Source organism: Euprymna scolopes, chromosome 18, assembly GCF_053919585.1.
Source record: "Euprymna scolopes isolate OS-2025 chromosome 18, ASM5391958v1, whole genome shotgun sequence".
Classification (NCBI taxonomy): domain Eukaryota; kingdom Metazoa; phylum Mollusca; class Cephalopoda; order Sepiida; family Sepiolidae; genus Euprymna; species Euprymna scolopes.
The window spans coordinates 83,298,848-83,314,170 of NC_136499.1; the positions used below are offsets into that span (position 1 = coordinate 83,298,848).

The window sequence follows — 15,323 nt, forward strand, 5'->3', positions numbered from 1 at the left end:
AGACAGTGTTGGCCAAAGACGATGCAGTGAAGAAAGGCACCTGCTCTTACATCGACGACGTACTAGTGGATGAAACAGAGGTGACTGCGGAAAGGGTGAGAGAGCATATCAAAGCATATGGACTGATGACAAAACCGCCTGAGTCACTGAAAAACGGAATGGCTTTGGGATTTCGACTACAGAACAATAAGGCAGGAAAATTGATGTTTGGGCGAGGAAATGAGATCCCTGAAGCCAAGGTGAACCTAGTCAAGAGAAAGCTTTTCTCTATATGTGGAAAGCTGGTTGGCCACTACCCAATAGCTGGATGGCTGCGAACAACGTGCAGTTTTATTAAAAGGCAGACTGGGACAGACAGTTGGGAAGATGCAGTTGATCAAAAAGTGCTTCTCATGATACAAGAAGTCATTGCAGAAGTGAAAAAAATGGACCCTGTGAGAGGAGAATGGCATGTAAAGGAGGGCCATGAAGGGGTGATATGGACTGATGCTAGCAGTGTAGCATTAGGGGTATTATTGGAAATAGGAGAAGTGGCTGTTGAAGAAGCTGCTTGGCTATGCAAAAAGGATGATAGCGTCCATATCAATGTTGCGGAACTCGATGCTGTGATGAAAGGCATCAATCTGGCTCTAAAATGGGGGCTACAGGTAGTGAACGTTAAAACAGACTCTGCAACAGTGATGTCATGGATTAAATCGGAGCTGTCTGGTGATAAGCGGATCAAAACAAAAAGAGCAGCAGAGATGCTTATCAAGCGTAGACTTGGAGCGCTGGGAGACTTGGTTCGAGAATTCGAACTAAAGCAGATGGGCTGACAAGAGTCAAGAAAGCCTGGCTACACAAGGAAAGAGACGGGGCTCCAGCATGTTGTGCAGTAGAGAATTTAAAAGACCTGCATAACCTGCATCATTTTGGAAAGGAACGGACCCTTAACCTGGCAAGAAAAGTAAACCCACACATCACAATGCAAGACGTCCAAAAGGTGGTGGAACAATGTAGGGAATGCCAATCAATCGACCCTGCACTGGCTAGACATGAAAAAAGGGAACTGCATGTTGAAGAGAATTGGTGGAGATTGGCCATTGACATCACACATTATCAACATGAACCGCATGTAACTATGATTGATTGTGGGTCTGGGAGAGTAGCGATATGGTGGAAAATCAAGAATGAAACAGCAGAAGAGGTAAAGAGAGTTGTCGAGGAGGTTTTTATGGAAAGGGGGCCAGTAGAAGAGGTGTTGGTGGATAATGGTACGTCTTTCCACTCGGAAGTTTTTAGAGACTTATGTGCGAAGTGGAATGTGGGGCTATATTTTAAAGCTGCATACCATCCAAGTGGAAATGGAATTATAGAGAGGCACCATCGCACTATAAAAGCTGTGGCATCAAGAAGCCAGATTTCGCCCCAAGAAGCAGTTTTTTGGTACAATATGACTGGTCAAGACGAAAATTCAGTGCCGCACCGGTTTATTTTCTCTTATGAATGACGACATCCATTGATTGTAACGCAGAGAGAAGAACAGGCCTGCATGGACATTGCAGTTGGTGAAGAGGTGTGGGTGAAACCACCCAATTCTCATTGCACAACTCGCTGGGGAAAAGGTACAGTGACTGAAGTACTCTCCAAAAACAAGGTAGCGATTGACAGAATGCCTCATCACCTTTTAGATATATGGAGAGTCTCCTTGCCATCAGAGGAAGAGGAGGTTGATGCTGATGTTGAAGTGTCTGAAGAAGAGCCTCTTCGATGATCGCACCGTGAATGAAGACGCCCAGTATGGATGGCGGACTATGATACTAATTATTGATCTTAGAGATCAAGGAGGCGTGTGGTTAAAAGCAAAGAACCTTACCTCATGCATCGTGTGGCTCGTGTTAGGAAAGAAAAAAAAGAGAAAATAAAAATGGCTGCCCCCTGGTATTTATGGACAGATGATCACGTGATGTGAGGAGAGGGGGGAGGAGTATGCCAATGAGATGTGGTTGGGTCTCTCTATAAAAGAGCCATCTTCTTTCCTTTGGGTGTCAGTGTGGAAAGTGCAGAGAGAAGAGAACAGTTGGAGTTGGAGTTGAGTTCAAATTTAACGTCACTAACTAAGCATAAGATGGTTCTGAGAGCCTCAGAAACACTCTTGGGCATAGAATGAAGGTTCTGCAAACGATCTCTGCACAACATATCCTACATTCTCGTAGGAACTCGGAGAAGCTGAACTACACACCATGTAGTCAGCAAATTCGACAGGATCTCTCATGGGATTCTTTATCAAGCTACACTCAACCTGAATCTGGACGCCCCAGTCCAACTTGAGTTCACGTAACTCTTCAAAAACCATTCTCCTCTTGGTTTTTTTCACGTTCACAGGTGGATATAGTGCTTTCTTCCCTATATCCTTGATGGAGAATTTCTCTCCCAGTGCTAACATTAGCACTTAAAGAAGTGCACAAAGCTTGCACTTTCACACAGGATAGACTCCTGTCCTTTAACCACTGGCTATAGTCAGAACTACATGACCGGACTAATATCCCACCGTCATGATTAAGTTCCTCGGTATTCTGACAAGGTTGTGGAAGATAACCACACATGCGAGTTTTCGAACTCACATGGTTAGAAGGCAAAACAATTCCAACATCCCATGGAAATCCCTCCATAAATTTCACAATATTCTTGTCCACACTTACCAAGTCATAGGCACGAGTGGTATCATTCATGATACCTGGGAATCTCACTCCCAATATCTTCTTCTTTAAAATACTACTGGCAAACTGCCCGCCAGAAAAATCAAACTTTAGTGCCTGACTACGCAGATCTTCTGAAGTGGCACTTGCAACACTGCTTTCAGACCATGATGCAACATCTTCCAAGCCAAACTTGCCAGCACTCAGCAAACAGTTTTCAGAGTCTGGACATTCGGGCTTAGTAGTCAGTAACTCGCCGAGCATCTCCCTAGGGTTTTCGAAGATCACTGGGTTACACAAGGAATCACACTCCACACGATCTGCCAACCTTGAAAGAATGAATCGAACCTGGGACGAGAACACTACAACATTAACAGCATCCGCTTCTACTAGCAAACAGTCCACATCCTCACGTAAGGAACGATCACCCAACAACTCCGTAATATTATTTACCAATGACAACCATTCATCGACATCGGCCTTCATTGTCATAAAATAAGGCTTAGGTAATTCCCTCTGCAACCACAACAAATCTAAGACAACGATAATCTTCCCTAAATAAAACTTTCGTTTCCTTACAAGGAATCCGGAAGAACGAGTGACCAACATCGTGCAGTGTTTGTTCTTTTTTTTTTTTTTCAAAAATATGGAATAAATCCAAACAAATACAACAAATAGGCGTTCAAAAATTATACACAAAAAAAATGCACACGCAAAGGTTACAAAGGTATTTGCATAAAATTCCTTCCTTATAGCACAAACAAAACAAGATCAATACAGCATATTGAGCTGTGAAAATATCAAGGGATACAATCCCCAGTTACAAATTAAAAGAGTCACTATGATTCAAAATTAAAATTAAGTGAATTTAAAATTCAAACTTCTATATGGAAGTTAATTGACTGGAAATGAAGAATAATGTTTAACACTCTTTATAGGAGTATCATCACTGAATACGACCTAGGGAAAGAGTGGGAACAGAGTTTAAATATACAACTACGTCGGGGGAGGGTACATGCCACTGTCACATGTATATCTTCAAAGGAATCCAAATAACCAAATGCAAATACGGGCGAAGGTGAAGAAAAGGAAACTCGTCTTTTCACAAATTCTCAAAATAACACAGTCCGCAAAGCAAATGGGTATAAACTCGCTATAGAAAATTATAATAAATATCTTCAACGAATAATATAATATTTCTAATAATATCGTCTGGTTAATTCACAACCCAGAAACATTTAACACATGTGAGAGAACGCACGTGTTCATTAAATCAAAATAATGGGGTATATACTTATTCCTTTTTTTTCTAATATATTGAGGAAAATATGTACATACAACTAACACCGGCTTCGGACACAGCGTATCTATTTACTAGGCTCCCCACGAGGGTATAGTTAGATAAAAGTCGTTTCTTAAAGTGGGGAAAATCCAGCTTCCAAAAATATCGAACACACTGAATTAGGACGAAAATAAAATTACCTCAGTCTAGTAGGATTTTTTATTCGCTGACTAGGGACAGAAAATGCTATAGTTTCTCGCAACGTAAATCGCAATACCCGTGGAAATTCAACTAAAGCAAGTAAAATGTAAATTATATTTCGAAGGAGGGTTACGAAAGTTACAACTTCAATTCTAAAGGTAGAAAATGGAAAGTATGCGAAAATATTAGTCAGATATAAATAAAGACACTAGACATACATAAAAATGCTAAATTCGGGAATTTTTGTTAAGCGAATGTCGAACGTTGGAAACACTAAATTACATTACACTAAATTCAGGACATAGCAGTCGTCGAATGTTTTAGGGGGACGTTTTGATACATGCCAATTTACATCTTAAGAGGGAAGGGAATTTAGTAGCTGAAATATCTGTATGGGCCGTGAGGTGCGGGGAGGTTACAGAAAGAGTCAACAAGTGGGCCAAAGATAGGAGTGTATTTAACCCTAGCTAAGTAACGCGCTGACAGCATGAGAATAAAACGGGTCTCGAGATAGAAAGGGGAGGGTGCACGCTTCGTATCATACAAGGCGTATAGTAACTTAGTTCGCTAAATTATTTGAAATAACCGACCACTTAATTTGAAAAATATTCTGAAATAAGGGAACACGAGTTTGTAAAATGCCCTCAAATAAAAGCAGTAAACTTACAAAATGTTTCTAAATAAGGGAAAATGAATTTGGAAAATGCCTTTAACTAACGGAAGAAATTCACAGTAGTCGAACGAATATAAGAGACAAGGTTTGCAAACGTGTATTATTCTCAGTTATAGCTGCCGCACTTTCAATGGACGGGATCTCACCACCTGTCAGCTCCAATAGATCTGTGGGAACCTTTTCTAGCCTCACACAAAACATGCGTTCACATCTCAAGCCATATTTCTTGTCATATACATACGCACACACAAACATATGCGCTCATGTACACACAAATAGATATATTCACGTTCGTGTATATACACTCACATTCACGTGTATACACACACACACACTAACGTACACACATGTACTCACATACGCGCACATGTACGCACACATGGACAAAGTCACTTCCCCTTTCAAAGGAAATCTACATATTCGCAAAAGACCACCGGAAACAATTATAAAAGCAAGAGCAATAAGCAGCATCTTCCTTTTCGGACCGGCTCTTGAGCTGAGAGGCTTGGACGAAAAATGGAAGGTCCGCTAACCTAGAGGCGCTGGTAGTGCTCAAAAAACCCCTGAGTTTTTACCTGCTCCTAGGATATGATGCCATCAGAGCCCTTGGTGGTGTCTATATAACGGCGACGGGGGCGGTACATTTTCAGGAGAAAGCCCCAGTGTGTGCTGCTCTAAGGATCGACCAACCAGACTTCAGCGTCGAATTTGACGAGCAAAAGAGGGCTTGGACTGCCTCATGGAAGTGGTTGGAAAACCAGGAACCAGCCAAACTGCAGAATGGAATAACTGAATACCATGTGCCCGACCACATGAGGCCCGCATACAAAGAAGAACTTCGCAAATGGATTGAGGATGGCTGGTTGATTCCCTACCCCTACAAGAAGCTTGGACCTCCTAAGGGTCTGATCCCATTAATGGCAGTTGCTCAGCACAACAAAGCCAAAGTCAGGCCGGTAATGGATTACCGAGAACTGAACTCGTATGTTGATGCGTTCACAGCTGATGCTGATGTGTGCGCTAGCAAACTATGAGAGTGGCGCCAGCTGGGTTCTAATGTGTCCCTGTTGGATCTGAGAAGAGCATATCTGCAGGTCCGGGTTAGCGAGACAATGTGGCCGTTTCAGACGGTAGTGTTTGCTGGTTGGAGGTATTGCCTCACAAGACTGGGCTTCGGGCTGAACGTTGCGCCCTAAATAATGAAGACGATCGTCAATGCTGTATTGTCACAGGATAAGACCGTAAAAGAGGGGACATCAGCATACCTTGACGACATATACGTGAATGAAGACATTGTGCCGTCATCACGTGTGAGGGCCAAGCTAGCCGAACTTGAACTGATGTATAAGGATCCAGAACGCTTGGAGGATGGCGCTCGTGTCTTGGGGTTGAGCGTTCAACAGGAGCAAGGGACCTTGAAGTGGGGGCGTGGAACTGCAGTTCCTGAAGTGCCCCATGTCCTCACGAGGCGGGCTATGTTTTCCCTGTGTGGAAAACTGGTGGGACACTTACCAGAATGTGGATGGACTCGGGCCGCAACAGCCATCATGAAGAGGAGGGCGAGTGCAGTTACCAAAGGCTGGGATGACAAAACGGCGGACAACCTGTTGCTGTGCATGGTGAAGGAGACCATCACAAGAGACAAGCAGGAGGACCCTGCTAAAGGAGATTGGTGCATCCAGGGAGACAGGCTAAATGTGTGGGTGGATGCGAATTGAAGATGCCTGTGGAACTTTGTTTCGTTTTCCTGCTTTCCAACTGACTACAATATGGTTGTCTTCAAGTCCAATGTGAACAAGTTCCTGACGAGCATTCTCCTTAAGTAATCCAATTTATCCAATTCCCAACTAATGATTATTACGACATTTTCCCATTGACTCATTAAGTACACTCATTAACATTCAGTACACTCATTAACCCTTATTCTCAAGTGGCTACCAGGCCTTGATAAGTGTCGACTCCTTTGCAAAAAAAAACAGGAAAAAAAATCGTTTTCGGCAAATATATCTAAGTTCCACACGTAAAAAAGGCTAATTAAAAACACAAATGAATTTTGTAAAGAAAGAAGAACGATGATAGTATTTGTAGTGTGGATTATTATTATTATTATTATTATTATTATTATTATTATTATTATTATTATTATTATTCTTATTATTATTATTTGTGGGTGGATGCGAATTTGAAGTCTGTGATTGAGGACGCCTGCTGGTTGCGACCAATGCACACATCAACCTGGCAGAGTTGGATGCGGTAATAAAAGGAATAAACTTGGCACTCCAGTGGAAAGTCAAAGAATTATGCATATGCACAGATTCGCTGTGCGTACACCACTGGATAGTTGACACACTAAGAGACAAAACGAGAGTGCGCACCAAGGCGGCTACCGAAATGCTAATCAGATGATGGTTGGAGACAATAAGGAAGTTGGTGGAAGAGTACGACCTATCGGTGAATGCGGTACTTGTCATTTTAACCTGCAATCTTGCTGATAGACTTACCCGTGTGCCCCAGAGATGGTTTGACGCAATGAAGAAAGAAGCCGAACCAGGGTCTTTATGTGTTGCCTCTGTTGAGGAGACGGATAAAATCAAGAAGGTACACCATGACAGTGGACACCCCAGAGTGAGACGGACATATTGTTCCGTACACTTAACCAACCCGTCCAAAAGCAAAGTAGAAGCAGTGGTCAAGGAATGCCAAATATGCCAGTCAATCGACCCTGCTTCCACCAAATGGCAGAAAGATCGGCTGGAAGTCGACGAGAATTGGAGCCGACTAGGCATGGACATAACCCATTATGGTGGTCAGCACTTCCTCACACTGATCGATTGCGGACCAACGAGGTTTGCGATCTAGCGACTATTAACAAGACAGGACTCGGCTAGTGTCATCCATCAATTAGAGTCCATATTTTACGAGCGGGGGCCACCTGAAGAGATTCTCACTGACAACGACACAGCCTTTTGCAGCGGAGAATTCAGGCGTTTCGTAGACGAGTGGGGGATTCGGCTTAGACACAGTTGTGCATATGTACCGAGTGGCAACGGTATAGCGGAGCAGTGCCACTGAAGTGTGAAGAGGATAGCAGCAAGGAAGCAATGTATGATTGCAGAGGCAGTATATAGGTACAATCAACACATACGTCACATATATAGGTATAATACAACACCAAAGGATGATGCGACTGCTGAAAGTGCAACTGCTAATGCGATACATTGCTATCGAGTGCGTGTTAAGGGCATTGACGCCTGCCTGCCTAATCAGAAGAGGATGCAAGGACGGTACAAGTTAGGGGACACCGTCTGGGTAAGGCCTCCCAATAACCAATGTACGACCAGTTTCAGAAGAGGATGGATCACCGGCATAATTAGTGAGCCGGCTGTGCTGGTTGATGGTACTCCATGGCATGTGAGGAATGTCCGGCCCGCCCTTGATACAAACCAAATGGCGAACAGCGAAAGTGATGAATCATCCAATGATGAAATGTGGATCCGACCTATGCCCCAGTGCCGTGATGACATGGCTGAGAATCTCAGCACAGATGGCGATAGTTCCAGCGCCTCTTCTGAGAGCCCCAATGACGATGGAGCCCAGCTTGATGGAAGGACTGCTGGCAATGTTAATTGCGACAGGTCTGTTACCCCTTCTGAGAGCTCGGATGAAGATGGAGCGCAGCCGGATAGTAGGACTATGGACACTGACCCAAGTAGCCTTGATGAAGATGAAGAAGTCCAGCTAATCCCCCTCCGTAGGAGTGCTCGTAACAAACGACCACGGCCGCAATGCCGCATGTGTGATCGTGAGACCAGGGGGGGTGTAAAGTCGAACAGAATGAAGGAAGAAAGCGACCACATGTCTGCGCATGCTGTCTTACCTGCTGGAAGGATCACAGGGAGGGCAGAAATTAAAAATGGCGGCTGTGGTTTTTGTAAGATTATTGAGCGATGACGTCACCTCTCACGTGACTGTTTTTCTGGCCGCCGATTGGCTGATGACGAACGCTTGGACAATAAAAGGAGTATGTTCAGAAGATCGAGTACAGTGTGTTAATCAACTGCCGTAGTTATGAAACGAATTCAAGCTTTAGAAGTTCGACGTGTGCGTTAATCGACTGCCGTAGTTGCGAAACGAATTCAAAAAGAAATAAATCTCCCGACAAAAGAGTGACAAATATTCTGCATTGTGTACATTCAGCCCTAGAACCAGCGGATTTAAATGGGAACAAATACGCCATGTTATTCACTGACGACTTTTCTGGCATCGTATTTGTATATTTTATTAAAAACAAAAGTGACGCCACACTTGCCACTGAAAAATTCCTTGTAGATATTTCCCATAGGCAAAATAAAAATACTGAGGTCGGATAATGGTTTAAAGTTCAAGTCAAACGACTTTGGAAAACTACTTCCCCGTAACAATATAAAACACGAGACCTCAGCACCATACTTGCCTCATCAAAATGGAACGACCGAAAGAAACTGGCGAACTCTATTCTAAATGGCAAGATGCCTTATCATAGAAAGTGGTTTACCGAAAACACTGTGGAGCTATGCAGTTATGACATATGCAGTTATATGGAACAGATGCTTCAATAGCCACCTAAAACAGACGCCCTACTACAAGATGATCGGGAGAAAACCGGACCTATCAAGGATGCACATTTTCAGTTCACCTTGCTATGCCTACTCCAACATAAAAAGAAAGCTAGATCCAAGCTGTCAAAGGGGAATATTCGTCGGATACGACAGAAACAGCATATCTTATTTACCACCCAGAAAACGGGAAATTGTGTAAACACAGACTGGTAAAATTCACCAACAACACACTCAAACACAAACCCACTCATCAAGCGATGATGATGCAAATTTTCCCCCAAGAAACTTAATAAAAAATTTAAAGTCAAGGGAAAACCCTGAATAGTCCAATACCAACAATCAAGCCGAGTCTATAGTAGAAACTAGCTGTATGCGAAGATACCTGACACGCGAGCACAAAATGCCCAGCTACCTAGAAGATTATGTGACAGTAGTCCAGGATGGGAGCGGCCACGCATTAATTGACACTGTCTACTGCTACAAGGCTGCACACGGCATGGCCCACACTGTGACTTCCCCAGCGACACACAACTGGATCCAAGCGATGTGGAAAGAAATTGACTCCCTAAAGGAAAATAATGTATACCATCTAACATCCTTACCCAAAGACAGAACGACAATAAGCGGTAGATGGGTGTATGAAATCAAAGAAAACGCCGACAAGTCCCCTAAATACAAGGTCAGGTTTGTCGCAAAATGGTACAACCAAACTAAGGGAGTAGACTACACCAAGACTTTTTCTCATCGATCCGCTTGTTAATGGAAATAGCTGTCCAATACAATCTAATAGTACACCAAATTGACGTAAAAACGACGTATCTCCATGCTCCAATAGGTCACAAAATTTACATGGAACAACCGGAGGGATTCGAGACAAAAGGGGAAACAAATGAGAAACTAGTCTGTTTACTGAACAAATCCCTGTATGGCCTAAAACAATCAGGCCAAAACTGGAATCAAACCCTGCACAGCTACTTCAGTGGACACAGCTTTACCTAAAATCAGGTGGACCATTGCGTCTATATGCGACACAATGGCAAAGAAAAAATTAGCATCGTCTCGTGGGTCGATGATTTAATCATTGCTGCCGATAACATCAACTCACTAAACGACACCAAAAAGTCATTAACATCGGAATTTAAAATGAAAAACCTCGGAAAGCTGCACCATTTCTGCGGAATAGATTTCAATATAACCGAAGGTCATATCCAGATGAACCAAGAAAAATATGCAACAAAAATATTGGAAAGGTTTGACATGTCCGGATGCAAACCTAGGATGACCCCATGCGAGCAAAAACTGGATCTAGCTGGTGGAAATACTGCGAGGTCGTCGGGAGTCTAATTTACCTGATGATCTGCACCCGACCAGACCTATGCTATATTGTCAGAAAATTGTCACAATATTTATCCAAGCTACGAGAAAAGCATTGGGTAGCATAAACACATACTGAGATACGTAAAGGGTACGACGCAACACCAACTGCACTACGCAAAAACAAATCACCCAATCCATCTAATTGCATACAGTGACGCCGATGAGTACATCCGGATATTGCTTTAGCCTAACCCAAGATGGGCCACCCATTTCCTGGAAGTCAAAAAGGCAACCTACGGTCGCTCTATCAATGTGCGAGGCTGAGTATGTAGCGCTAGCAAAAGTTACCCAAGAGGGTCTATACCTTTTGCAACTATTCAAGGAAATGGATCCACACTGAGAACACGTTCCCATCAAAATATTCAAAGACAGTCAAAGCGCCATAGCACTTTCTAAGAACCCCATTCATCGTCAGAGATGTAAACACATCGACATTAAGTACCATTTTATCAGAGAAGCTCTGAATAATAACAAAATACAATTAATTTACTGTCCCACAGAAGAGGTGATCGCCGATATTATGACAAAACCTCCAACCCGGACGAAGCTGGACAAGTTTAAAAAGTTTTTATTCGGACCCTAAACTATCACTAATCTGCTCTCACATATCTTTGTTTTTGTAAAGAAAAAAAATAACATCTTGAGAGTAAGTGAGAGTGATGAAAGTAAGTACAATAACTCTTATCATGGACCCTTTTATGATTACCTTCCTTTTACGTTGTAATCCCATAATACCTTTTCCTCTTCCTGTCTCAAATAAAATATACTTCTCTTTGTACCCGTCACATGCGTGTTCATGTCCTCCTTCAAATATTTGTTCCAGTTCCTTTTCTCTTTTCACTGAAATACAACTCGCAACAGTGGTGAGTGGGTTTCGAGGATACTCTAAGTTTAGTTGCCGCCCCCTCTTAGTTCCTGATGCCTGTTAACATTATGTGGCCACTTTAGAGTCGCTCAAAGAGCTTTGCTCACTGTCTATTTGATCTGGCCACATCCTCCTTGATTACTAAAAACATCTATATAGAATTCAGTTAAGTGCTCTTGCACAGCTAAACTTTCTCTCATGTCTATGTTTCTTTATGCTAACTGAGTAAGTCTGTTCATCCTACTTGCTAAGTTTACAAGTACCTCTCCTCGATCTTGATTTATTCTTACTAGAGTCCAAGTGGCTGATTGGGCTGCTACTTGATCGAGCAGATCCTTAATGGTGCAATTCAAGAAATTCTCCGATCATTTTCGATACTAGACTGTCTGAAAAATCGTATGCCAGGTTTACTAGTTCTGGATCTGTTAGCTGATAGAATCGCTATTTCTTTTTCAAACCTGTTAGCAATGACCTTAGGTTAGACAGTTTCCCAGTAAAGATTGGGATCTTTGATCCACCTGTAAGGACTCTGTTAAATTGGGCTGGGTTAGGGATACCCATTTTGCCTTACAATATTATTTTTGTTCTAGCCGACGTTTAAACAAATTATTTGTACAAAATCCAAATTCAAAATTATTTGTACAAATTATTTAAACCAATAAATTTTCAGAGTAACAAAAAATAATGCAAAGGAAATAGTCACCTTCCTTACCTTTCTGGAGTTTAGAGTGTCTTCTATTCCTCTGTACATGTTTATAGGTATCCTTTAATCGATGTGATTGTTTCGTTAAGTGGTTGATTTCTTAGGCTGTTGTGTTTATGGATTTTTTTTTCTCATGGTGTATCCTCGTCATGGCACCAATATGCTTCTATCGTTTGCCAGTGAGAGTTACATGGTTTGTTCATGTTGTGAGGACGTCTCTCAAATGGTTGTAAGGTCCTTTGCATGGCAATCAGTTCCCCGGGTTTTAAACACCATGAAACGACAGGCACATTCCCTTTACAACTAAGGGGTTGATAAAAATGGCTATATCTGCTGTGGTTCTTGTCTAAGGCTTCATTGGCATTGTTGATAGCAGGGACCGTTTGCTGAAATTGAACGCATGTACAAAAAAACAAAAAACAAAACGAACGAATACATTTTTCTTATAAAAATAGAATTCCATTTATTCTAACATTTAAAAGGAGCATTTTCAACTCGACCTGATGCATGCGTCGCTGTCTATGCTATACATCTGTATTCGACGATATTTGCAGCATATTAATCCACACTGGGAAACTGTCTAACCTAAGGTCATTGCTAACAGGTTTGAAAAAGAAATAGTGATTCTATCAGCTAACAGATCCAGAACTAGTAAACCTGGCATACGATTTTTCAGACAGTCTAGTATCGAAAATGATCGGAGAATTAATATTATACAATTTTTCTCTCTCTTTAATGAGAGAGAAAGAGAATGATGTGACCTGACATGTGCCTCTCCGACAGATCGCCGACTCCCAACGTCATGTATCGTGGATTTTTCGTTCGACTATTCCTCTTATGGCCGGATCGTCATTTTCTCGCTGGCAACTGTCGATGGGGGACACACGTGGGTTCACAAAAGTAGAAATATAATAAGTTATGATAAATCGTGAAACAAAGAAAGGAAAAACACAAACGCCAATGTTTCACATGTAATTGACGGTTGGACTTGTGAGTGTGTGTGTGTCTTCTCCCCGTTCTACCGATGTTACGTTCGTCTGTCGCAATTCGTCTCTATTTCGGTTTCAAAGTCAACTCTAAAAACTGTCCAACTGTCTGTGTTATCAACTTCCATCTGCCGCGAAAGGCATCTAGTTGTCAACTGACTCTCTATGTCGGTATCTGAAGTCACCCCCACCCCAGCTACCAGAAGCTGCCCTTCCCTGTTTTATCTGTAGGTTTCTATTGTCATTGTCAAATCTAAAAGGCTCGATCTAAAAATACCTACAGATTCATTGTTTGTTACTTCCTATCTATTGTTCTCCTTCAGTACTTAGTGCCTCATGGGTATAGTATCACAACGATAAGAAAAGAGAGAAGAACGAAAGTAAGAGAGAGAGAGAGAGAGAGAGAGAGAGAGAGAGAGAGAGAGAGAGAGAGACACATGCATACATGCTTAAAACAAAACCACTGAAATATTGTGATTGCTAGCATGCCTGATGTCAGCATGCGAGTTTAACCTTTGTCATTTTTGCACTCGCTTACATAAACAATTTTGCTCAGAAGCCGTCGCCTGTCAATCTGAACCCCAGTTGTACATTTTGAAATATCTGTGCTCGTGTGATTGAGCTTGCCTTTACAAGTCCAGTACAAAGCTTATTAATGATAGAAACCTTAGCTCCTCAAAAAGGAGCTTATCATTATGCTACATTTTACTGATTCACTAGTTACAATAGCCACCTGCATTTATATTGCTCTTTAGATATATCCACAATTCTATCAAATTTTCATTCAATATCTTATGAAAATCCCTCATAATATACCAATTAGTTTAGAATTATCTAATTTATAATGCATATAACTCTCTTATTTTGCAACTAAAATAGGCTCTAAACTACCGAACACCTCTACCAAAGTCTGTACACTACCCTACATGATTTTAATCCCTCATTTATACTACCGAAACCGATTAAATTTTGATTCTTTAACTATATTTCACTGATTGATACTGTGAAAAAAAGGATTAATGATTGCTCGAGAAGAGAAGGATCGGCGTGCACTTACCTTAAATACTAACCAAGAAGAATTGTTGTTGTTATTCACCCTTTTAAAGTTTTATTTTGTGCTCCGGATCACGTGATAGTTAATCATCTGATCCTTCCATTATATAAGAGGGGAGATTCCCTGGTCTTGTCTCTCTTTTTTTTCTTCACCACAAACTGATTCAGTTGCCGGCGATTGAAAGTAAATCTTTTCCACTTTCGTCTGGCGAAGATACTACAAGACGGTTACGTCGCGGAAGGGGGCAATTATTTTGCAATCTAAGGTAAGTGCATTGCTCCCTTCTTGATCTGAGCGGTCATTTGATTCTTTGCTGGAAATTAATTTTTTCACATATTTGCGAAAGAACCCCCCCCATACTAACATGGATGTGAGTCAACCAGATTTAAGGAAGAGAATTTCTCTTCTTTGGACTAAAATCCGAACGATTCTGGAGATGGCCAATCTGGAGGATGAACTCTCTGTTAAATCCTTCTCTGCACTGTAGAAATCGGTGGAGGAATATTTAACTGAGGTAGATATATTTGTTAGTAAAATCCAACTTCAATCTTCTGAGGAAGAGGATTGGATTCAAATTGAGAGGGAGTCTCTTGCACACACCCTGAGATTCCGAAGAGAATTAGAACATCTTGAGTTAAAGCTCCTCCCAGTGGCCATGGACTCTCTGAGTCTTCCATGTTCCCCAGAAGTTGGAAGAGTTGGGGCCTCATTTACTGTAAAACCACCTCAAATTCAGATCACGGGACCCACCTTCGATGGATTGGGCATGCAATCTAACCCTATGAGCTTCAAGGAATTCTTGTCGCGGTTTGAGAATTGTGTAGCTGGCATGGCCAATGATGCCGAAAGACTGAATTTTTTGAAGTGTTCACTGTCTGGCCAACCCCTGTTGTTGATTAATCATCT

At 41.9% G+C, this 15,323-nt stretch overlaps 2 protein-coding genes across 6 annotated transcripts in view; one reads left to right on the forward strand and one right to left on the reverse strand.

The window, feature by feature from the left end:
• LOC145297671 (A disintegrin and metalloproteinase with thrombospondin motifs 3-like) overlaps positions 1–15,323 on the reverse strand; it is a 1,581,225-nt gene that overhangs the window by 1,215,646 nt on the left and 350,256 nt on the right. The window lies entirely within an intron of this gene.
• On the forward strand, positions 4,485–11,444 carry LOC145297665 (uncharacterized). The gene is made up of 2 exons (XM_080143837.1): positions 4,485–6,560; positions 7,023–11,444. The coding sequence occupies exon 2, from the start codon at positions 7,940–7,942 to the stop codon at positions 8,783–8,785; it is 846 nt and encodes a 281-aa protein (XP_079999963.1). The 5' UTR covers positions 4,485–6,560; positions 7,023–7,939; the 3' UTR covers positions 8,786–11,444.

Excerpts from the sequence above, each read along its gene's own strand:
- LOC145297665 (XM_080143837.1), top strand. The coding sequence starts at position 7,940 with ATGATTGCAGAGGCAGTATATAGGTACAATCAACACATACGTCACATA.